The 27,707-nt window shown below is 28.0% G+C and overlaps 1 protein-coding gene and 1 non-coding gene across 5 annotated transcripts in view; both read left to right on the plus strand.

Moving 5' to 3' along the window:
* Positions 1-27,707, plus strand: part of LOC132935382 (venom dipeptidyl peptidase 4) — a 77,194-nt gene that overhangs the window by 9,158 nt on the left and 40,329 nt on the right. The window contains exon 1 of one of the 4 annotated variants that reach the window (XM_061001926.1): positions 3,403-3,557. The exons of 1 other annotated variant lie outside the window; for it this stretch is intronic. In XM_061001926.1, the coding sequence (XP_060857909.1) occupies positions 3,522-3,557 (36 nt within the window). In that variant the 5' untranslated portion in view covers positions 3,403-3,521. Of the gene's footprint in view, positions 1-3,402; positions 3,558-8,239; positions 8,860-21,502; positions 21,803-27,707 lie in introns of those variants that run through there. 2 more of the 4 variants (XM_061001923.1, XM_061001922.1) reach the window with 2 other exon arrangements.
* Positions 16,022-16,160, plus strand: LOC132937655 (U4 spliceosomal RNA). The gene has a single exon (XR_009663757.1). It is a non-coding gene; the product is annotated as a U4 spliceosomal RNA (small nuclear RNA).

The following is a 27,707-nucleotide window of genomic DNA, read 5'->3' on the forward strand; positions in this document are numbered from 1 at the left end:
CGATAAGAATTCTGAAAACAGATTTGAATTTGTCGTAAAGTCTACTTGAAATCAATTTTCCCACATGTTTGATGTTATCCCCCAAATTCCTAAAAAATGTCATATTAAAAAAGAGTATTTAAAAATTGTTGTATTTAAATTTTTTGAGAAGTTAAAATCAAAAAATTAAAAATGTGGAAAAGTCGATTTCAAGTGGACTTGACGAAAAATTCAAATCTGTTTTCAGAATTCTTATCGCTTCAATAGATCAATTGGAATGTTTGGCAAAAAACACGTCTAAAATACTATGTCGTGCGTGTGTTAGACAAAAACAGAAAATCACGGTATTGAATCCCCTTAATTTATTTTTAAACTTTCTTTATAATATCATGTGTTAGTAGAAGTAGGTACCTACTATAAAATCTTCCATCTTCAACCATTATTCAAAAGTATTGAGAGAATAAAAATATATTAAGTAGGTGTATAATATTGTCTATTATACAAACCGTCATCGCGTAAAATTTATTAAGATTAAGATAACAAAGTTGGGTACATTCGTATTGACATAACTGTATATAGCCATAGATGAATTGTAGTAATGGCACAAGGGCGTTCCCTAATATATAAAGCAGGGGGAAACAAACAAAATCTCTTCAAGCAATAAATTCAATTTTTCATAAATTATAAACACAGTTTACTAAAAAAATTTATAATTTAAAATACTGGTGTAAAATAATATATCTTATATCATACAATTGTAAATTATGTACCTACCTACCTAATATCAATATATTATGTTATATTGTTATAATAATATAATAAATAATAATACAGTTAAAAACATTATGATAATTAATAGGCTATGAGATTAAAATGTAACCTCGAATATAACTCAGTTGTATGTATACTAGTGAATTGTATCATACGAGTAACAATAATATTGTCAGTTTTAATTCTACAATTAGAAAAACAAATAGAAATACATAATCATTATGATCATATGAAACGGAGTATTAGATATTCTAGAAACTATCTAAAATTTTAAATGCCTATAAATAGCTTATATTTAAGCTGAATGTAATATATATAGAAAATTCTATTGAGTATAGAAAAAGATAATTTAAGAAACTGTTGAATGACGTGTTAAGTTAATATGAATAATAATTTTTAAATTACAACAAATAAACTAAAATTATTTAATAAGAAATAGTTATTTACGCGTGAATATCAAATTTCATCAACATTAAACATTAAAATTTCAAACGACATTGTAATGACGTTCATAAAAAATATTAGTGTAATAGACTCAACTTTTTTTTTTTAAATTTCAGTAGAAAAACTCTTGTAAAGCTTTAATTTTTAATTTAATTGACAAAGCATATTTTTTTTTATCAAAATTGATATCATATATTTTTGTGAACGTTTCAAATACCTACAATTATTCAATTTGAGTATTACAAAAAAATTTTTAAAAAGTTTTAAAAATTCCCTTTTTCCCTATTTTTTTCCTTTTATTATGAAAGCTACTGCAATTTTTACTTTTACCCACCCTCACCTCATAAAAAAATATTAACTATTCCACTTCGTTAACAAAAAATACATTGATGATTGAAGCATTAAAAAACACACATCATTCCAAAATGTGTATACGTTCATTGCTCCGTTCTGAAGCTAGAAATTGTCAATAATATCGAGAGAAGGGATCCCATAACATATATCGTCCAGCATTTAACGGGTGGACTTATTACGTTCAGCCAATAGCGATAAAGGTTTCGAAACAGCAAAATAAATAATAGTATAATCAATAATGCGAATACACGATAACCGATTTAATAATAACTAAATTATGTTGGTTTTCGTAAAAGAGTGTATTGATATTTGATATATTATAGGTACCTAAGAGAGAGTAATTTTTTTAAACTATCAACACTCTTATTATAATTTATAATGTATATCATATTATGCGGTGCTATATAATTAAAAATACGACATCAATATAATATATACCAATTATATTACTATGATTGTGTGTGTACAATTATTTAAATAATTAGTTATAGCAAAATTGTCTCATTAATGAAGTTGTATTAATTTTATTTTGTACAGTTATAATATTAGTCAAATAATACTGTGAGTACAAACAATTATAAAATTTATCTACTATCAGCTAGTACCTACTCGTATAAATGTTGCGATTACCCAATGTCCCTCATATAATATAACTGCATGTTTAAATAACTTTGAGTATCTATACATAGCTATATATACTGTGGTGTAAGAAGAACTTAAATATTTACCAAAGGTGGGAAATTTTACAGTCATGGAAGCAGATAAAAATTAAATCTCATTGAAGTTGTATAATATTTTATGACAGAAAACTTGTTATTTTCTTGTTACCAGCAATGTCCGAAAAAAAACAAAAAAAAAAAAAATATATTTTACTCCACCATAGTGTATTTACCTATATAGAGCTATATTATGTATTATAATAATGATAACATTAATATTTTCTAATGTTTTTTTTTATTATTATTATATGATAGGCGTATAATACTAGCTAGATATTAATTTATAGTTTATACTGTTTATAGAAATGCATTTATAAAAATATATATACTCTTTTTACCCCCGTTTGAAAAAGTAAAATTACATTTTGACTTTCAATAGTATTGCATCGGTTAATTTAAAATATTTATCAAATTTAATAAACGGGTGGATATCGTAAATACACTCGACTAGTCGAATTTGGATAAATCTAATCTCTAGGTGGTATAAATAAATTCGATATTTGTATTATTTGAGTTGAATATTCGAACATAACTTATTAACACTTCTATGGGCAAGAAAAAAATTTGAGTTATTGTGACTCAACTGTAGAATACTAGCATATAATATTAATATAAGCTTATCAAAAATGTCTGTCTACCATATTACAAAAGTTTCATGGTATATTTCTGTTTACGTTTTTAAAAACAAATTAGTGTATTGCACATAATATTATGTAATTAAAAAAATGTAGGTATAGTGATAATAATAATAATAATTTGGATTTTAATAAGTAATAACAATTTAATAAATTAATAATAATAATAAACATTTCAAATTTTGGATAATAATATGTTATACGTTGTAGGTATACTTATTAGGTAGGTATATTATAATTATATAAATATATACTATGACTTTAACAACATTAGGTAGGTACCTATTTCCTATATCTACTATATATATAAGGTTAATATTATTAGCAACTGGATAAATATAATCAGACACTTGACATAGTTTGGTAATAACAAAAAGTAAAAGGCATTATAGCATTAAAAAACTACAAAAAAAATTCAAAACGTTAGTGATATCTTATCATTTAGAATTATTATATATTATACGCCTATACGTGCAGCATTGACACAACCGTGTCGTATTGTAAAAATATTGCTCTAGTGGCCCATTTACATACTGTTTGATCCTATCGTAAATATTGGGCGTAGGTACCAAATAAATTTTTTTATTTTTACTGTGCTCGTTTTCGTTTTCGCCAAGACATGTTTTGTACTCAAAGAGGAATTTATGGATCCATGGTATGTACATCATTTTATCACCATTATTAGTTTAAAGTTGTACATGTGATAGACGGGACTGAGTAGGATTTTGTTTTCAAATCACTCTTATTTTAATTAGGAAGGTACATGCTTTGTAATATGATATTGGACTGTTTCGTTAGTCGTTACCTGGTTTCTAGCTGTTATTATTGAAAGGAATGCAAATTAACCTTTTTTTACAAAATACCATAGGAATAAGTAATCGTGTTGAAAAAAATTACGTATTTAACAATAGTTTAAAATCACTATCAATTATTAACAATTATAAATTATGACATTGAAATGTTGAATAAATTACAATAATATTGTCATATTATATACGTTCTGAGGTTTGTATACTCACACCTATGTCAGTGACGCAATTATCGGAAGTGTTGGGTGTGTATTTAACAGGGGCTCCCAGTTTTGGGGGGGGGGGGCCTGAGATCTCATTTACGATATTGCTATTATAATAACTAATTAATAATAATAATAAAAAATCTGTAATATACACATATTATATTATTTGTTTTAATATAATAACAATAAATAATAATATCTTTACGCTTTTGAGTTTAGATAATTTGAATTACGAGTACCTATGCGATAGCCGAGAAACTTGTCTAAAATAAGGTATATCTAACTAATAATATTATTAACTATAAAAATAATGTGAAAAAACAATATTTTTTAGAGTTATAATAAGGTATTATAGGTACTGTTTTTAATTTGTATTATCAGGTAAGGGCCCCAGTCTAGAAATATTTTCACGGGCCCCTTATTATCAAGTTGCACCACTGACCTATGTGATAATAACATACGTGTATAATAGCAGTGTCATAGTTTAAGTATTTTTAGTATTTTTAACTAATTTAGTTTATCCTGAATTATTTTTCTGAATATATATTATGCATATTTGGAATTTGGATGGTTCTAATATGTAGGTGAAGAATAACAGATTCTGTTTATCAGTTACTATGACACCATTGACACCCATTTGTTTTATTGATATTAAAAAGTGTTAAAAAAACTATACCATTTACATATAAATTGATTAGTCTTATTGGCCTTATTATATAAGCGTATTCATTTATATTGTTCATACAAAATGTCAGTATGTGTATGTCACAAAAAAATTTCTCGTAAATATATAACTCTAATATCTAAAAACTATATAATTTTGGTTAGACTGGTACACAATATACACGTACAATTAATACGCAGGACTTGAAGTGTCACAAAATGGCAAAGGGTACTGTGATTCCTATTTTATTTTGAATTTTATATATCCTGTAGGTACAACAAATCATTAAGTAAGGAATGGGTTATTCATTAATTTACCAAACCAAAAATGTTTCTAGCTTCCCCGAAAACTAGTTTGTTTAATTTAATATTAACATTATCAATATATTCGAACACTAGTTATATTTTTCTATAGACTTTATTGCGCAAAATAGTTTTCTTAATGCCTATAAACATACAATTAATTAGGTATGCTTTAAATTAATGGTTTAAAATATTTTACCAGGTGTGGCAAACGGATCGCGATGCACGCTGGCCTATAATTTATATTAAATTAAAATACCTATATACATAATATACTAATGTACATATATGTATATATTAATAAATCTAAAATAATAAAATATCCATGGTAAATATAATAAACGATTTTGCACGGAGGAGAAATTTTTTGATTTATATCTTCGAGGCCTCAGCGTATCTGCGTTTATGCCTTTTAAACTACGATATCGTATTTAATATATCCGTCGCTTGTAAACAATGATATAAAAAATTAAAATAAACGATAAAGTCGCTAGAAAAGTCGTATTATAACTTCTAAAATATAATTTCTTTAAACGGCCGTCAATCGTTCGAAATATTGTTACCGATAAGGTAAATGTTCACAACTATATTATAACACCGGGTTAGATGACGGCTATTAAGTTCACCTAAGGTAGGGTGACTGAGTGTCTTAGTCCCCTTGAGTCTCCCCACTTTAATCCCTTCATAATACGTAGATATTATAGTAGGAGTCAATCACGGCGAGACGGTGTCTCTAACAATAGACTCTGTATTCCATAACGTCATTATAAATTATACCTTACGCATTTATAAATGAATTATATAATATTTGGTTTGCGCAGCAGTGCATGATAATGGCAGAGTGCACATCATTTATTTATACATACTTATGATTACATGCATTATAGAGTAGCTGCAGTATTTACGTATACTTTGTTAAACCTACGTCTGTAAGTTTAAGTTGCAACAATTCGCACTGTCAGTACATGAAGGCCATAACTCAAAAACATAAAATGTTTAAAGGAAATAAATACGAAAGTTTAGAATAAAATGACAATTTTTTCATCAAACAAAAAATAATGTTAGGAGTAGATACATATTTATATATTTGTTGTGATTATAATCAAGTAATTTTTATCCTTGTAAATATCTTTACTTTTGTGTGATTTCAACTTGAAAGAACAAATATTGAAATTTTTCTAGTCACGGTTTTATTGCACTATTTTTTGAATTGATTTTAATATTATAATGCCGTAAACATTATGTATAAAGTATTAAACATTATGATTTAATTAATATAATAATATTATTAAATAGGTACCTACGTTGATGTTGGTCTAAAAAACACTTAAACTGCAAAATAAAATAATAGCATAATATATTATTTAGTTTATAAAATGAAAAACTTGAATGTTTGATTATTTTTAACAATATTAACAATGAATTTTAACAATTTGTATATTAAATTATTATTATTACAAAATAATATTATAATAATAATATCACTCTTTAAATATCTTTATGATATCACATCTCGTCTGTTTCTTAGTTTCCTTATTTTGAATGTCTTTAATGAGTATATATAATATGATAATATATGATACGTAAATACGGATAAACATTTACTAATAAAAAAATTATATACAAATTAATCCAATAGAATTATTATAAAATATTTTTCAAAAATAATAATAAATCAATACATTTCAATACTTGATTTCAAATTTTAGCTTGAAAAAAAAAATATTTCTATTACCTACAAAAATTTTTTTTTGTTACCTATTATTAAATATTTTTCATTTTTTTTATCATTTACTTCAATTTCCGCGGTGTAAAATATTATAACATACTCCATTTTCGATGAATATTTCAACCTACAAAAAATATATTTTATTATTTTGAAACATAACAATTTATGAATATCGATTTAATATTAGACGTACAAATCATTTCCTACATATAGAATCCATAATGTACAACTTCTATGTACTGGAAATTGTAATTTGTAATACATAGGGATAGGTTTTATTTTGTGTAGGTGTAAACTGGAACCCCATGCGTCTGATAAAGGGTAAAAGATTCGCTATTGCTTTTTTGGCTTGTTGGTCTGATTTTTTGTTTCCTTTTATGACTTGACTTGGTCTGGTACCCAAATTAAGGTAATATTTGATTCCATGTTGTATGTGTTGAATGTAGTCTATATGCAGTATATCTGCAGTGACGTTATAATAATAATATCAACAATTATGTACCTGCCTAGAATAGAAGAAGGAGTAGGATAAAATCAATCAAAATCCACTGTCGTGTTTGTGGTACCTTTACCTACTTATGAATTCTGAACATAAACGTATCAATAAATAATGAGTTAAAGTTAATTTTAACCTTTTAGCTTAAATATTTAATTTTTAACGTAATTGGTTTTTGTTGACATTAACTATTAATAAATAACGAGTTACTTTCAATTAAATTCTAGTTACATATTTATTTATATACAATTGAATAATAAATAAAATAAAACAACATCATTGACGATACTTGGAAATTAAAAATTAAATTATTAAATTTATTTCTTGTTGTTCACATTACTCTGCAGTACTGTTCAATAAAAATTGATTACCCAACATTAACTTTAAACTATTTTAAATTTTTCTGCCAACTTAACTTGGCTCAGTTAAAAATATACCATTAACTTGTACTTACGCAGCATTGGTAATTAATAATTATAAAGAAAATATTTATTTTCTAATTATTGTGTGGTTCAGCACAAATGCGCGTTGCCTCGCATGCCTGTATGCGGATTTCTCATAACATAACTACAGGTATGCGGACAGACATGGCAACTAAAAAATATTGCGCTTAGCCATATAAATAATAATATGGTGTGCAGCACATTTTTGACTGCCTATTATGAAAATGTGTTTTTCAATAAAAAATTCACGAGATGAAATTGACCGACACGATTTTTAAAACAAAGTCGGTGCGAGCTGTGTGTATGATAAATTATATATTATTATATGGCGGCTACAGCTATTTGCGTGCATACAATAACATGGTAACGTATTATAGAAAGACGAATAAAATATAAGGGCTGGTGGTCCACGGGAGGGTGGAAACGGAACGTTATAACTTATAGTTATTGTTAAGTATACGTATCTATCTCGCAACCCCCGGAAACACGCGCCATGGCCGATGACCCGCGAACCGTTTGCCCGAATCGTTCGCGTCTCCCCGGTGGTTCGCATATACAATTTTTTTTTCTTCGTCCTTCGACGCACACAACCACACGCACATCGCCACGATCGTCGGTACGGTATCATGCCGTGGCGGCCGAGGCGTATCCCGTCCGCAATCGGACCGACAACGTGCTCCTCAGTTGATACTCAGTCTCAGCCGGCGTCCGACGTGCGTGTGGCGTGCGAGTTCCACTGCGAGTCGCAACAGCTCCACGATACCTATTGTATAATCTTCATCATTAAAATTCGCGATCGTATGAAAACGATAATAATAACATCGCATCGTTAATTATAGTTGCAAGTCCGATGATACGCGATCATAATGTTATTGTGCGTAACGGTTTTGATTATTAATCGTTGAACGGTTAAAAAAAAATTTATATAAATTGTATTTTGCGTGCGGTTTTCGGTACTTCAATTCTGCCATATACCCATATATAAGTATAAATAATATTATATTATAATTTTGTTCTCGCCGAGCCGACGACGAAATGAACGTTTGACCGGAGGAGAAAAAAGCGCACGTGCGGCGAGTGATAAAATATAATCATTTATAATACAATATAAGTACCTAGGTACTTTATTCTTTGGCATCGTGATCAAACGAATCCACCTAGTCGAGTTATTCTGCCTCTCGACCGTTTGTAGTGTTGGACATTACTATATTTATAATCGCTATGGAAACGATATTTTCCTCTTCCGGCCAGTACAATACAAACAGCATGGACACGACTGAATTCCGCGAAAACGATAAAAGCTTTTGGGTAAGACACAGACGCGCAGTTATAACTTTAGATAATATTCTATTTTAATAAAAATAAAAAAAAATGTTCTAATAATAATAACATATTGTATATCACAGCTCGTTTTATGTATAACTCGACGCCGCCACCGCATTTGACTTTTCAGTAAATTTTAGAAGGCGTGCGTATGACGTAATTTAGCAAACGGTCGTGCTATCCCATAAGCAATAAGCCGTTTTTTAATTGTTAGTGCAATTATCACTTTCTGATAATTCCATCACGCAAACGTGCGATGTAGATGATGGTGCAACATTAAGTGCATAAGGTTATATGAGTTGGGCCACCAAATATGCTTTTAAGCGGACGGTGGGCGATAAATTTCTGAAATTCGTAAATACGCCAGCAACGTTGTATAATATTATATAGTTGTAATAATAATAACACTACTCATCTCTTATACCCACCGATCATGCGCTTACGAAATGATGATCACACCGTTCCGAATGTACCTATTTATTTCTAAAGCCATTACTGTAGTTCAAAACTGGAAATTTTATAAAACAGTATTACCTATAAAACTAACAATGATAAGAGAATTTGAAAATATTTTTTTCAAGATCTTCTCATGTAAATCAGTAAAGCACAGGGAAGTATAACAAAAAAATATATATCAATATTATTTAGCACCCCCAAAAATAAGACAACTGCCCGCTAAACACTAAACTGAATATACCGTTAGCTTCTATTCACACGTTTTATTTGAACATATTTTCGTAGTATAACTGTATTTTATACGAGTACCTACTTAAGTTTTGTTTTTTTTTACAAAACGGCATTTATTATTATTTATTATACACGCTTGGAAAATACTTTTAAGATGTAAACGTGATGTTTGACATCTGTTACACTCTATTGCGTGCCAATAATATAAATCACTAGATATTGAAGTTTTTTCTTATATTTTTTGGCTAGTGCTTATCGAAATTCATGTCTTGTTAGTAATTGTGAATGGATGGGGTGACAGCGAGTCTGGATCGCCTACATAATAGCCACTAGAAAGATATAATAATAACAATGATATAATAATATTGTGTAATTTTCAACCCGAAACACGTCTCCAAATAAATAATATTTAAATAGGTACGCCAATATTTGGTCATTTTCTTAATTCATAAATATCTGACTTATTACGCATAGTTATTATAGATTGGTTCACTTAATTTGTGTTTGTAATTTAGCTGTAAATTATATTATGCACACTATATTATTATAGGTAGAGAAATTATGATATTTAATATTTATTTAAAATTGTGTTCATTCAAATACTGAAAAAAATGTCATAACAATTATTAAGTGATCATAATAAATAAGTAATATTATAAAAAAGATAAGTTACAATCCAGTTCAAACGTCATTACTTTTTTAATAACATATGACGTTACTATATTAATTAATGGTTTAAACGGATATCACGATAACTTTTTAACTATTAATACCCATGTATTAGAATGTTGTAGTAAGAACTATTTATTGATGAATTAAAACTCATCTTTTTTTACCAACTTAATTTTACATACCTAACAAAGTTCTTTTTCGATATTTGATATTAAAAAAAAAAAATTTAAATATTAAATATTAATATAAAATCAATTCCTGGTGGCGGGGAGATAGTTTTAATAAATTGTTAAAAATAATGATGTTTACCTACCTAAGCTGCAGATAAACGAGTGAGGTGGCTTATTAATGTCAGTTAGAAAAAATATTTCTAAATTTATAATTTCCCGGCTATACATTTAATAATACATACATTATTATTGCTCACAGGCAATTAAGATAAGCTAACGCGGTGGTAAATTTAAATTATCCAAAACTGTTGATCATAAAATATATATAAGTGATTGGTAGGTAGGTAGGTATTTAAATATTTGGTATCAATAATTGTTTATGACAGTATATAATATTATAGTACCTATGTTATTTCTTGTCAAAATATATTGTCCTTGAACATTATTTGAATTTGGTACAAAATATTTATTACTTTATATTTTAGATTATAAGTTTATTGTATATTTGTATGCCATGTGGTAATCAGTAATATAATCAGGCCCGATTTGTATTTAATTATAAAATAAAATATTTATTTGATTTTGTAGCTTCAATTTCTATAAAAAAAATGTAAGCCGCCCTGAAACCACGCATAACTTGCTTGTACCCTAGCGACGGGCCTAAATATAATAATATTGTTTATAATAAATTATTATAAATAAATTAAATCATTAATACATTATTAATAATACAAATTAATATTTAAAACAAGACGTTTATTTATGTAGTAGTCATTGTATACAGTATACACTCTATAGTTAATTAAAAATATATATTTAAAGAAAAAGTAGAGATAAAAAAAAAGTGCCCAAATAGGTAACCGCTCTGCTGTTAAGTAGTTGTCGAGACGTCGAGTGTACCTAGTCATTGAGTATAGATATTTCATTGTTATGTGTGAGTTAAATTTGAACACAATGATAAATAATTGTATAGGTACGAAAAACGATTCTGAACGTAGACGGTCTCTCAGTCTATATGTTAAAGTATATTGTATGATACATTTATATTGCTATTATAGTACCTAATTTATTTTACTGTTACGGTGTGAATTCGTCAATAGCTTAAAATTAATCTAAATATTTTAAAAATGCATTTCTCATATAGTAAAACATAATAATATACGTAACAATATTTCAAGTCTCCACAGATCTTTTTGAATTATTACAAAACAACTAAAATATGGATATTAATTAATACCCAATATTTTGTAAACATTTTAATTTCAAATGCCTAAAAAAAATGTGTACCTATTTATAATTTTTAGATTTTTAGGTTTCATCTTATTGCATTTTCTAGTTTTAGCTATAAAAGTTGAATATTTTATAAATGTTCAACTTCCTCATAATTTGCAAACATTCGCGTTTTAAAAATAAATTTTGACTATATTTAATATTTTAAAATTACTAAATGAACACTAATCTGTAATCTAGTATTGGATTTTCAAACTGTTTTGACAAGCCCAACATTTTGCATCAGCATTTTAAAATAAAAATTACCAAAAAGTAATTATGGATTTACGCTCAACTATTTTAATTCAAGTAATAAAATGTATGTGATACATTGTATTAATTTTTCAAGGTTTTTGACCAACTGAATTTTTTTTATTGACATTTATAGAAAAACACTAAAAGAAAAGAAAATAGATACTGTCTTAGCTCAAAAATAATTAAAATACTTTGAAAATTATACCATGTAAAGATGGTAATATAAACATTTGGCTAAACCGTCAATTAACTATTATACTTAGTTAATTTTTAGTTATGACCAAACAAGATATTCGATTTTGTGAAAAACTGATTTTTAGTAGAGATTTACCATGTTTCCCAATTATTAAGAAAATTACTGGGAATTTTTTACTTTTGATCGCTCTTGAAGTATTAACTAGATTCAATTTTATAACAAAAAAGATTGGAGAATATCGTTTGCATAATCAGTACATTTATCACTCCACTCAGAATCTAAATTTGAATACAAAGATATAAACATAAAACAGTGTATGATTTATAAACAATATTAAATTGTGCAAAGATTAGAAAGATATTATACATAGCATATTACAGATTAAATTGTGTTTTAACTACATAATCTTTTACTTAGGTACCTATTCATAACTGAACAGTGTGACACAATGTCATTACGAAAACAATTTTATTCAAAAGTTATTAATAAATAATAACAAAGACCGTGTCCATAGTAGATTTTTGCATTATGCGTCCTTTGTTCTGAGTATTGATCATTACACAACTACAACTTAATAATGAATGAACTCGGTTTCGTCCCCTTAGTTGACGGAAGAGTAGAGTCGAACTTGGTTTCCATTGCTTGATTCTTATGAAGATTGATAGATTGATGCATTGATGCTTCCTCTCTGCTCTACCAATTAAATTTTAAAATTCCATTCCGTCTCACAATTTCCCCAATTCTTTTTATGTATATCCATGGTTGGTACCTACCATCCTATAATACAATGCACCTGAGTAATGAACATATTTATGTTATTTTTATTATTATTTTGTATTCCTATTTATTTATTTTAACTTTGTTGATGTACTTTGTCACAAATCAAATTATGTTATGAGTCTTATACATTTTCGCTAACTACCTGTTAATAAAATATTTATATAGGTAGATTCTATTTTGGGTTATTTTCTCGTTAAATAAATATTAATATAATAATCGATATTATATTATATTGTGTATTACATTATATGTGGGTTTCGCACCGTACCTATAGGTCAAGGTGAATAGGCGAAACTATGTAAGTCTACTAGTGAGGGTTTTTTGTTCAAAAAATAAATGCGAAAGCCGTTTTTTTTTATTTTGATGCCGTACAACTGCAACAGTAGGTACATTGAAAATAATATATTATTTTATTGAATAATACTGTTTTCGACTTATTCGCGTTAAACGAAAGTAACTTTTACGTTAACAGCGTCCGCATAGCCATCCACTGTAAACAGCGTAGGTCAGACCTATAGTATAAATGCAATATTTGTTGTCTCGTTTATATTATAATTTATAACTAGAAAACTTTACCGGTCCTGCACCGAGTGCGGAATCCGTAATAATGACGTACCTACCTAATTAAATACGTGCCGGTTTTTACCTTACCAGTTAGTAACAAGATGATTGCGAATCATTGTACATCGATTGCTTTGGTACCTACCTACCTACCTATCACACTTAATTGTATATTATTAGGTATTACGATGTGATGTGTCGACCGTAAGTACAAACGTCGATAACGCGCAGTAACTATATACCTATATATAATAATTATACCTAAACATAATATTATAAGGTACCTACCTATTAATATTAATAAAATAGATACCTATACTAGTCTTAGCACACTCCTCCACCTTCCAGACTTCATAAAAGATCATTTAGATCATAAAAGTGCAAAAAGATGAGCAAGATGATTTTAACACAAAAAGTTAAAAAGCACAACTTTTTCATAATTTATCACAAAACATCAGTAAATTGATTTTTACATAAAAATATTACAAATTTTTTTTTGGAATTTAAGTAACTATATAGGTAGGTATTTCATTATTATTTTTTTTTCCTAACATCTGTAGTAGAAACAAACTTAAGTCATAATTAGATTTAAAATCCATTTGTAATTTATATACCTAATTGATAAAATGTTCCAATTTCTACACAAAATTAGTATAGGTACTATTAATTATAATACATAATATATATATATAAACTCGTTTATAGAGATGGTATATTGAGTAACACTCCAACACAGTAACACACCTTTAATTTTTCCGTTTATAGGAAAATGGTAATAATTCGGAATTGTTATTAGTTGTATTTTGTTTCAACACGTATTTTATCTTTTCGTTTATAGAAAAGTGACAGTAATTAGGATTAATTACACGGATTAATTACATTTTAATGTCACTGTAAAATAAGTAGGTAACTGATTACGAGCTACAAAATGTGTAATGCATTATGTTATTTAACTTTGATACATCATGTACATCATGTATAACCTAATTTATTATTTTCAACTGCCCAATACCCATGCATATAGGACCTACTCTTAGATATATACTTCATAGATATGTAGTAATATTAAATACTAGCTTATCTATAATAAAATACAGGGAGATACTTGAAAAGATAAATACTAATTTTATTTTTGAAAAGTATCAACATAATTGGAAATATGAACTAAACATCATTGAAATTCATTATATACCTACCCATTAAAAACAAGATTTAAAAAAAAATCAATTCAATTTTTATCATTTTTTATTGTTAATTTCAATATAATATTAAACTCGAATATCTTATGAGTGATTATAATTAGTTAATGTAATATAATATAATATTACATTATATTAATAAGTTTTGGATAACAGAGTGTGTCATTACACTCCACAAATGTAAATTTTAAACTCGTCTTATAAAATTATAATGACTGATTCAAAATTTGATTTATATGATATAACGAAATTAAAAAACGCAGTACCTATAACAATGTGTTTTATATGATATAGATATAGGTGTACCTACAGTTAAATTACAATTTAAAATAATTTTGTAGATACAATATGTGACAAGGTACATTTTTAACTATAGATATTTAAGTACCTACACTTGTCGCCCTCGAAAAGCGGAATACTAAATAGTACGGTTTAATCTATAAACTATTGGATTTAAACATTTTCGAATATTGTAATATTATAACGACCACTGTCGCCTAACGATGGGAGGCATTTAAAAGGCCATATCGTACAACAGGTGGGTCTCAAGACTCAAGAGCTCGGATAAGTACGGTAGGTAGGTCACAAATCGCAATATTACAATACGACATACTGAAAGTATAATAATATAATAGGTTAGGCACTTTCACCGTAGTAATGTTAAAATTATTATTGGGTATTAATAATTATTAGTTGTTATTTTTATTTGTGATCGCGAACCAGGACAGTAAATACCAAATAATATAAACAAAATTATTTTCGTTTACTCGTAAATAAAAATTTTATAAAAGCGGACTTGTTTAACTCGAAGTTGAAGGACCGATCAAAAAGTGTAGTTATCCAAGGATAATACAATAATAGGAAATTCTAGGGACCGGGAAAAAGTTCAAGGTGCCTATCGACAATTTCGAGTTACCCAAGTTTGTCTGTACTAAAACACCCCACTTATCGCTACGGAAATGGTGATTTAAATATTGATAGTAATAATAATATTACTGTGGGTAAATCGAAAGCGAATCGTTTCGGCTGGCGGATAACTGTTGCGATAACCGAAGTCGTCTGCGACGACGACGGCCGTTCCAAACGAATGAGCGCCAATCCGTACCGATAGATGTCGTTGCTGGACGGCGCGTTTGTGGTCACCGGGCGGGACGCGCGAAACGCCGATTGCTGGCGTCTAACACACAGCGCCCGACACAGCCAGCCGCTGTCCCGACGGCAGAGCGTCCGGTTTCCGGTCTACGGTCCGCTCGGAAGTCGGGTGGGACGCGTGCTGCACTCCGAAATCCGTGTTCGGTCGGCCGGACGTCCGCACTCCGCACTCGAGCCCCGCACGGGTGGCGATCGTCGGAATCTTTAGCTTTGCGCAGTGGCGATATCGTAACCGATGAGGTCAATCCGAGGTGCGATTATTGCTAGTTGAAAACTTTAACCAATACCCCGCCACGTGGACATGAAACATTGTGTGCGTAGGCAATTTTTAGAGACCCTAACGGGCATATATCGGCGTTCGCCTTAAACTGAATAAACACTCTTCTCACCCCCACCCATCATTAAGGACTCATTTTTTTTCGTTTCTCACCAGATACTCCATAGTTCTCCGTATCCATCGGTAATTGACGCGGGACGACCTAGGCAAGCGTCTGTATAGTTAACTACTTTCCCAATTTTGAAGTACAGTTTATTTATTCCGTTCACTCGTGTTAAAATATATATTATCATAGCTGTCCCGCCTAAAGTTGACCTTGACAAAGATTTGTTTTAAAAAAAATATATATTTGCATATTTATATAAGCAATATTTCTATGGAGCGTCCGGTATCCGGTCCGAGGTCCACTTGGTGGTCAGGTGAGACGCGTGTTACGCTCCGAGATTCGAGTCCGGCTGACCGGGAGTTCTTACGCCGCGTTCAGGTCCCGAACCACCACAGCAAACGAATTGCGTCCCAAGATCCCTTTTTCATACGAATTGCGTCCCAATAATATTTAACAACTATATTAATTGCGTCCGATGTATAAACTGTTGAATGGAAGAGATTAACAAAGTAATCCAAACAATGTTAAGTTGAATTAATAAAAAAAGATTTTTAATACAGTGAACAACAAACATATAACAATACAATAATTTGTGAGTGATAAATAAATTATAATTAAATAAATAAATAAATTATAATTTAATATTTCAACAAATACATTATTTTCCTTCCCATTTAATACAGACTTAGGACAGTCAATAGCAACATTAAATATTATATTGCTAAAGGTAGGTTAAAAATATTGTTTTTTTATAATTTCGTAATTATGTACATCAAAAATATTGTTTTCATCGTTAAATATAAAAATAAAAGAATAAGTAAAAAAATAGCAACAAACATAAGTTAAAATATACAATTATTTATACCTCGGTAAAAATTTGAACGATACAGTTTTTACATAATCAAAACGGGTTATTTCGCGTTCAAGTCGTATTTAATCATTTGTTTTCCTAAAAATTCTTGTTTTTCACATATTTCGTCTTATTTTCTTTATTTGACTACTGCTGCGAATTTTTATGTTAGTATCTTTTTATACGTTTTTAAGTACATCAATAAATTTGTAGATATTTGGATAAGCAGAATAAAACATACCGTTAAATTTTGAATGGAAAGCTTCACAGCTATTTGTTGTCCGTGTAATTGAACCTGAATACATTGCCCATAAAGGAAAGTCACAATCGGGGGTTATACATATATGTATTTAAAATATAATCTGTAAATGTTTCTACTTTTTTATTTTGTAGTAAAATTGATACTATATCATCGGTAAAACAGTTTTCTACATCTTTAGGTTTCAAAAAAGGGAGACCAAAAAAATATTTTTAGGTAATTGCTTATTACTGAATTTAGCTTATATATTCATTACTCAAACCTAGAGCTTGGATTTTTCTCCACCAACTCTGGCCTAAATGGAATCGGCATCCTTTTAATACGACAGATGGCCAAACAAATAATGCTTTTTCGAAATCAGCAAATAACATTTTCGGTAAAAAATTAATATTATTTTTTATACATTCTGAATTTAGATGAAGAAATGCTTTCTTGTAAGTTTCAAGATTTTCGTCAATTAATAAAAAAAAAACTAATGGTATGTAATTTCCATTTGATAAACCGTGAATTGTGAAAAATTGTGTTAATAACTGAGGACAACTTTTAAAAGTTCCATCAACAAATATTGTGTCAACTTGACCTAAGAACTTCAAATTAGTCATTGTTGAAAAAACTAATATATTATTTTCATAGTCGTTAACTAATAGAAACTTTTCATCTTGGTTACTTTTGATGTTTTCTTCTTTCAATGAATTATGTAAATCCACTATATTATTTGGCAGCTTGGAAATTACAGATGCTCGGGCGTGGTGCATATTTTTGCGAATTAAAGTTAAATCATAACTGGTCAATGTCGGTACGACATTTGATAATTCCCTATGAATGAGTTTTAAGGGCTTATCATAGAGATCGTCTCTTGCCTTTCGTTTTAAATTATTGATTAATTTTTGTCTGTTTAAATGTCTACAGAATCGTTTTCACGGTTATGTTCAGTAGGACGTTCCAATATTTCATTTTTGTCGTTTAATTTAGCATAGGACTTACATGTTTTTTTGAAACACTTCCAACGTTCTATATCATTTTTCAATAGTTTATGAAAACAAAATTTAAAATCATTTATAAAAATAAATGTTTTATTTTTTTCACTAATCATAACGTCACTCACAATTAAACTCATATTTTTAAATAGAAATAGAACAGCGCCCAATTGATAACGTGACGAGAAAGACTTTTTGTGTATATCGTGGGAGCCATTACTGCGTACTCCAACAGATCTACGTATCTGTAATTAATTTTTAGAGGCCCTAACGGCCAAAAATTTGTTAAAAATCATTTTATAAACATTTAAGTTATTTAACACTCCGCTTGTTGGAATGACGACTCCGCGTCACCTCATCCCCTCGTTACGGACTCAAATTTTCAAATTTTGTTTCTGACTAGCTATACTCTCCGGATTCATGGTCGATAATCAACGTGGAATGATCGGGTCACGCGCCTGACTTCACAACTTTTCAAATATTGTAGTACATATTATTTATTTCGCTCACGTCTGGTGTTAAAAATATATTATTCATATACATTACTAGCTATGCCACCAAGCGCTGTCCATGCCAAAGACTTCTTTTTTATAAATATATTTGTAAAAATATGTAGGTATATGCAATATTTCTACTGATTATAATAGTAATATATAATAATGTTATGTAACCAACGACAAACTAAATATGAGCTATCCATTAGATACTTATGTAGTTATGTGGGTTAACAAAGTATGCTATGATAAACACTCTCCAAGTCTCAGGAAATCTATTGATATAACTTTTAATGAAAACGGTCCAGTAGTTTTTGAGTCAATAGACACCCAAACATCCATGTTTATATATATCTAGGAACATATATTATGTATTGATGTAATGCAGTTTTCAGAAAAATTTCATGATTCTACATTATTAGCTATATGAGTATATACGCCTATACCAGCTATTATAATCAGATGATACATTTTTCTGTAAGTATGTACTTCAATACGTCATATACAACGACGTACGATTTAATATATTTTAAAATATTTTCATTATGGTTAGATTCCGACGAACGCAATTAATAGTGTTTTATGTAATATTATAGTTTATATCGGTATGATACAATATTATGTAGATAAATCGTAAGTACGACATTCAAAGTTCTAACAACTATGATGCGTCTAATAATAATGGTAATAACTATAATGAATTGTAATTATACATGTTCCACTATAAAAATATGTGACTTCGTATAGATATACAGGGTGATCCAAATTTAACGTGACAGCAGATTAACTATGAAATATTAAAACAAGGAAAATATTTACTATTCAAAACCGATTTGGAATCATATAGTTCAGCAAAATTAGATAAACTAAATATTTTTTTCAATAATTAGAAGGGGAACGTTTGAGGAATAACTTCTGAATTTTAAATGATATCCTATAATTTTGAAATAATATTTATGTAGGTACCTATATAGTTTAATTTTTAATGAATTTTGAATGGTCGTTTACTCTGATGTGTCATTTATTGAAAGGTATCCACATTTTAATTTTGGCTTTAATTTGTAAAATGTCAGCAGTTAGTGATATTTATGATTATGTATGAGCTTTTGTTATTTACAGGCTGCTTTCTTTACTAATATACTCATTATCTAGCTTTGTAGTGATTTGATTTAACTATTCTGCTATAAAAGTCCATATTATAACTGCAGTTTAAAAATTAAAATGCCTTTACAACAATAATTTGTAATGTATTTTACTAATATTGTATATATATTGTGTGACTTTACCATGTGATAGCTTTTCCCTCCATGCCACCGATAATAATTCCTGCTTTTGACTTTTTTTTGAAAATAACAAAAATATTTTTAATAATTTCGATAGACATTTTCAACTTTAATTTTTTTTAGTTTTTTGTCTAATAAGAATATCGATAAAAACTATTCGTTAAAAAGCTAAGAAATTTAAAACACGATTTTTTATAAGTTATTGTTGTATAGAAGCTTAAAATTATTAAAGATACATAAGCAAGATTTTTTCATAAGCATTTGAAGTTAAAATGTTGACGAAATTCATCAAAATCTTAAAAATGTACAAATTATTTTTTAGTTAAACTATTTTTAAAATGTTTAATTTTTATAGATAAAGACTGAAAATATAAAACAAGATTTTCAAAAACAATTCATATTATACTTAAAAAAATCGTAAACACAGTTTTTTTTTTTAAAATATATAATTTAATTTGAAATTTGGGCAAAATTTGATATTTAAACGAAGAATAACGATTTTATTTATTTTGTTGTGATTTAAAAATACTATTTATGGGTACTTGAAACTTTTAAAGTATATTATTAAACTTTGTACACACAATGATATTTTCAAATGCAATGTTTTTGTAAAAAATCAATTCAACCACGCTGTATTAGGTACTATTAGTAAAATACATTACTTTAATAGCAATATATAAATATACAAAATAATATATTTCGTAATGTAGCCTGCACCGTCTTCGCTCAAAATCATTTTTCGTTTACAGTTGTATATAATATTATCATTGAATTAAAATTGAACACATCCATTACTATAGTGACCCACACGACGTATTATGTACTGCAAAGCGGTATCTACTTCCCCAACTTTTTTTTTAATTATAAATTCAATAATGTGATTTGACTGAAGTTATAACAAAATTAATTTAATATACCGGCGTTTTATATCTGTAATACATTTATCGTTGGATAGAGCGAAGATTATCAGTGTTGCACAACAATATATTAACGTAAAACAGAATTGCAAAGTATAATATTATTATTGTTTATGGGCGGCATTATACAAATTAAAAACGAAATTCAAATGTAAATAGCTTCTTTAATTACTGACGCATAAATATAAATGACCCATAAAAATGAATTAATAAATAAAGTGCTTATGAATTATACTTAAAAAATATTGGTTTTCTTTTGAATTTTAAAATGAAGTCCTCCTAAAAAATATCCCTTTTTAATTACTAAAAAAATTAATTAATATCAAATTAATCTCGATTATACGGTTCAAAAAGAATTTCCAGTCATTTTTCCAAGTTTAAATACGGCATGCTGAATTTTACTTTCACATACAATTTGGAACATCCTGTATATTATATAATATTATAAACTCGTACACACAAGTACACAACACATATTTGCAAAATATTTAAGCAGATAAAATTCATACAGTTGATTATCAGAAGCCGCCACGTACACTCGTTTGTCGTTACCTGCCGTATCTTTCTCTGCAGTGCCTACATACCATATTATACGCCATTACAATAAAACAAGCCGGATGTCCCTCAAAAAAGGGGTTGGGATCCAAAATTGTTCTTTCTCGACTTCCGATAAAGATTTGCAGTCAATTGGAACTTTGCACTCACCGCCTTGTGATGCAATCAAAAATCCTCTTACAACTCTGTCCCTCTTTAACGATGATGATCATGACAATAATATGTGCTCAGCCACTTCATGTGACGGAGAAGATCAACAACCGACCGAGGTTAGTCGAAAAATGCCACCAATTAATTTATTATACAAAAAACATGGTTTGGTTTCATAACTCACTATTTATAACATTATATAAAATTATGTATCGAAGCATTTTTCATCACTAAGACCAAATATGTACTAAGATTAAGCCTGCAGCCAACATTTTATGATTTAGATCCATTACTTAGGTAGCTATTAAAATGTTAGACAAATCATAAACTAAGTATCAATTTATCGGAAAAACAACATTTCATAATAGTAACTATTAGAAATTGTCCAGTCACAATATTAGCCGAATCCGCTTATAATACTAAGTTCATTATTTACTTATTCTTGACATATTATTTGGGACTCAATTTAACTTCAGTTACTGGATACCTATCGTTGAAGTTCTACTATCTAAATAGTCATAAAAAAAAAAAAGATTTTCTTTAAATATACTTTTACGCAAATATTGTTCCTAACATTGTTACTGCAGCTGCAGCAGCCAGTAACCCCATTTATATTAAACATAATAATAAATGGAAAACGTCAAACAGTAACTTTGTACGGTCCATTATTTAAAATGCAAAACGTGGAAACTTTATATACGAGGGGTAAAAATGTACATTGCAAAATTCGGACACTTTGTACGGTCGGGTAAAAATGTGCGTTGCAGAACTCGGACACTTTGTAACTATATTACTATATAAAATTTGATATGCATAAAAACATACATAGTATAAAGTGTATATCATATAAAGAAGTCGGAAACAAATTATATTAACAATGAAATAAAGTTTGATGAGATTTAAACATAATTTGGTATCAAATAATATATTTATAAATTTATAATATATACAATATATAAAAAAAATATTCAAAATGCTGAAAAAACTTGGTTCAGTTAAGTTATACCTTTATGAGGTGAAAAAATTTAAAGTATTTAAAGCATCTAATAAATAATTTTTTTTAAATATTTGTTTTATTTACAATTATTGTCAATTATTGTAAATAAATACTTTTTTTACTGAGTACATATTAAATAACGTATTTTAAAAATTTTTAAAACAGGTACATAATATTATTATCTGTATATATACCTACCTAGTTGAATACTTTAAAAAGAATCTTTTACAAGACTGAATTAAATAATTAGTGTACCCTACATTTTCTATTGATTTATATAATAACCGATATTTTGTTCTATTTCTACATAGTTTATAAATTCCAAATTATTTTTTCAAACAATTTTTGAAATTAAACATAATTTAGTAGTGCTGTTACGAAATGTAAACAAAGTCGCAACCATGTAAATTTCAATAATAATAAGGAAAGTGATATCAGTATTGATTTTATGATAACATACATAGGTAGGTCCTACTCTGTACGAAAAATTCTCTTTCATATTAATCAACATTTTTCAATAGGTATGTTATTAAGTATTTACCTAGGTAGGTATATTAAAAAAAATATTATTTTATACTTTTGTCATCAAAATAATAATATGAAAAACATAAATTTGATGGTTTTAGGAAATTATTGCGACCTCAACAATTTTTATGTTATAATAATAGTACAAATTATTTTGTTGTTTTCACAAATATAACAATTTTACGATAATCTAAAATAGTAATCGAGATATTAACAAATACTATTAATAAAGTTTTAATGACCATGTCTGTTGTAATGACAGTATTAATTTGTAGAAACAACAAAAAATATTTCAATAGTAATATCGTAACGACGCGTACATATTATTATCATTGTTGTAGCACGTATTGTTACTTTTTTTACTAGCTTTTGCTATGTTTCAACTCACTTGAGAGGGAAACTATATACAGGAAATATTTTTTACACGACAATCATTATTTTTAAGCAATTAGTATTATTTAAAGATATAGGTATATTATATTATAATATAATAATACGTTATAAAATAAATAATTATAAATACCATGCCTTACACACAATGAGAATTCCACAATTTTTCATAATTTTAAATATTACTTCTAAAGGGACTAACTGATTTATGAAAAACAAAGTAAATTATTTTAACAGAAGATACAATATTTAAGATAATTGTTGTATGAATATTTATTGTTTAGTATTTGTTACTTGAGAGAACGTTATACGCGGATTTGTTTAGTAGAACTGTTTGCGATTATATATTTGTATACAATATATGAAATTTCATTTTTATTTTTTACGTTAACTTTGATGTATAGGTAGGTGTTTATTATTTAATTTTCTTAAATTATACTGGTCTACTTCAATGTTTGGTTGAATGTAAAAAATTTATTTTATTGCTTTTTTTAAGTTCTTACTGTCAATTATTATAAAAAAAGTACGATTACACTATTCAAAAATCAATTTTGCCACTTCACTTGATAAGTTTCCTCTAACGGCTTGTGTTATACTTCTAACAAAATAACTATATATTTTTTTGCCAAAGGTTCGCTTAAAAAAAACAGTTAAATGTTAATACAAACATGTGAAACAGAGACAATATTCAAAATACCTACTTCTTATTTGCAAATTTTATATTTGCTCGTGATATAAATCCAAAATTGGTTGTGATGTAGACGAGACTTTAATATGTACGAGAGATTAGTAGATTGAGATACATTGATCTTTTAAAAGCTCTTTTACAATATTCACGTATTGGGTATTCTCTCTAAATTCTTCAACTTCACTTCTTATTTCATTTAAACCTAATACGCAACAATAATATTCTGCAGTTGCTGTAATCCGTGTACCCTAAGTATTGGTTTAGATGGATTTGGAATCGCCGGACCTTTTTCATTTAAAATGTCGATTTGTCTTGTACATTTCAGAAATTATTTTTTCAACCCTGCGATCAAATACGTTCGACCTTTGGAAAATGTGCATGCACTGTTTCTTTAGGTAGTAGGTACTCATTGACTAGCTAAGAACTGCAAAGTTTTTGGGTAAATTATTTAAATACAGTGGTGGCGAGATTTTTTCATATTCGGTGCAACATCGTAGAAACAAATAATAAAAAACATTGTTGTGGTCAATGCATTATTTGTCCATACAATATGCATAGATTTATCGAATAATTAAAAATCGGTGCTATTCCAAGTGATCTATTTAAGTTGCTACACTTATTATTTCAAAAAGGTGTAATCTTTTTTTTATAAACTGATGTCATTTCAAAACAACATTTCTGAAAAAAAAATATTTTTTGAATGACTCCATACCTTTTTTATTTCATATTCTTAAGTAGAATATTCTTCGAAGTATTTCAATCAGGGGCGATCCTAGGAGGGGCACTCCTAAGCCCGTATTTATAAAATTATTAATAATGTTACAAAAAAAAACATAGTACCTAAAATATCGACATTTTTCTGAAAATTATAGTTTAGTTTTCCTCCTCTTCCCACCATGTCTCTGAAACTAAACTCCTGATTTCAATGTATAAAAATGAAAAATATTGAACACACTATTTTGCGGGGTACCTCTGCGTGCCGCTCTATAACGATCATCAAAATTTGAAATGTTTATAACTTTATTATTCGAACTATTTGTCCGAAATTTGAATTGTAGATGAAAATACTCTGTTTCCGATTATGAAATGTATAGTGTCTTTCAAAATTTATAAAATACTTTAACAACAATAACAATAAAAAAAAAAAAAAATAGTAAAATAAATGATTTTTTTAAGAAATTCTCTTTTGAAATTACATTAAATTATACTCGGAATTATGTAAAAATAATATTTTCAAAAATGTTGACTCTTATTGAAATATTGAGTGTAGACACTTAAATGAATCAGTCTGGTATGGTTTACCTTGTCTTAATCATAAAATATAATATTCTGTGTGAATAAGAAAAGTTTTACCGAGTTTTACTTTTACCACGCGGTTGCAAAATATCAAAATTTATAAATTTCTGCTACATTACATCACCGCACATTGTCAATTGACGATTGTTTCATCTAAACAATATAATATGCTAACTCATTTTTTATTTGCCAATCTCAACTTTTAAATCAAATTTTGTAGAACTTTATATTTTACATTAATCACGTACTGATTAACATTTACCGATCAACTTAAGTCTTACGTACCTATTTCAACGTGCTATAAAAATACACAAATAGTATATTTACAACAACATTATATCATACATTTTTACGAAAGATAATTTTCCTTTTCCAAAAGTCATAAATAAAATTGTATAATTTATACGGTCACTTTGATAAAACTACAATATTCTGGTTCTCCGATAGTTGCTGTTATTTTATTAGCCATCTATTATTAATTACGACAATTTCACTAATTGTGAATGGAATTTAATATAATTTATAGTTGGAGCATAAAATATAGTTATAGAAATATAATATGGAAAAAATCAAGAAAATCACATTTAGTGGAAAAAACAGAGCGATAATACATAATTTGCCATCAATTATTACCCATGTTTACTATGTGTAATTACTAATAACTAATAAGTAATCACTGATCAAGCATATTATACAGCATATAAAGTATTAATGGGTATAAAAAAATATTTTTCATAATTTTTCATCGGTGAATCACCCTGTGCAATATTATTATAATATCTGATATACTAAATTCAATATTATAAACTTATAACAGTTATAAAGTTAGTACTTCTTAGTAGTATTCGAAACGTATGTATTCAGTGTAAACTATATATTATATAGTTATTATAAAGTGTTGATTTCGAAGACAAAGTGTTAAAATAAAAGAATGATGGTGTAATGAATTAATTAGTTTATTGTTTTACGAAGTAGTTATCTGAACTGGAAGGCGTGATGTTCTCAGATAAACGTAAATTATGTATTGTAAGTAGGTGTGCATATATTATAATAGGTATAGTTGCTTAGACGAATTAATAATTTAGTAGGTACCTTCTGTAATGCACATGGTTCATAGTCGAATAAATTACTACGTACGACACTCGTATGCATAAGTATACACGTTGTTTTTTTAATATTACATCATGTCAAGTTATGCCAGGTAATACCAGGTTATTGTTTTGTGGAAGAACGTTCATTATTTCAATAAATATCGAAAGTACTTGAAAATATTAATTTTTTAGGAATTCAATAGCCGTTTTACAGAACAACATTAAAAAAAAAAACAACTTACGTTGTCGGTTGTTTGGTATTGTTAACAAGTTTGTTTTATTATTTTTAATGACAACACTCGCATTTTTAATATTCTCCTCCAGGGCCGAATATTTTCCGAAGTACTTCGTCACGTAAAAATCGAATTTTATAGTTGACGAGTTATAAGTATAGGTACGTATTTGAAGTTAACCCGAGAGTGACTATAGTGTTGAGTGGCACAGGGATAGGTGCTACGCCAAAAGTAGGTTGTCTCAACTAAGTATGTATATAATAAATACGCGCATAGGTAATTATTTATAACTAATTGTCCAAAATTTGATTTTTTACGTATCAAAATATACTCCGGATAATAATATTTTGCCAATTGGAAGAACACCTATTATAATATTATGTCTGTACTTATAGTATATTGACAGTGTGCATACATCCGTCCAACAGACTAGATCAATGTATCTCATTACGATTCGTATGAATGAATAATATCATGTACATTCGTTCCCGAGGGACTTTTGTGATCATCGTTATACTTACATAATACATTAAACTGTGATTTTTTTTTTTTATTAGAAAACTACGATATATACAATCTGTAATAAATTTTTACAATAGGTAATATGGGGAGGGGGTACAAGTATACAAAATTGGACGGCGTGATAGAAGGGGGGTCCAATGACCCTACTTCATAATTTTAAGAGGTTTTTTTTAAAATTTTTTTTTTAAATGTTAAGGAGGTCCCTGGGCCAGTTCTTTTTAATACGACGGGGTGGGTTATCAGGATAAGTAAGAAAGATTTTACAATTTACAAACAAATTAA

The sequence above is a fragment of the Metopolophium dirhodum genome, chromosome 1 (genome assembly GCF_019925205.1).
Source record: "Metopolophium dirhodum isolate CAU chromosome 1, ASM1992520v1, whole genome shotgun sequence".
In the NCBI taxonomy this organism is placed as follows: Eukaryota; Metazoa; Arthropoda; class Insecta; order Hemiptera; family Aphididae; genus Metopolophium; species Metopolophium dirhodum.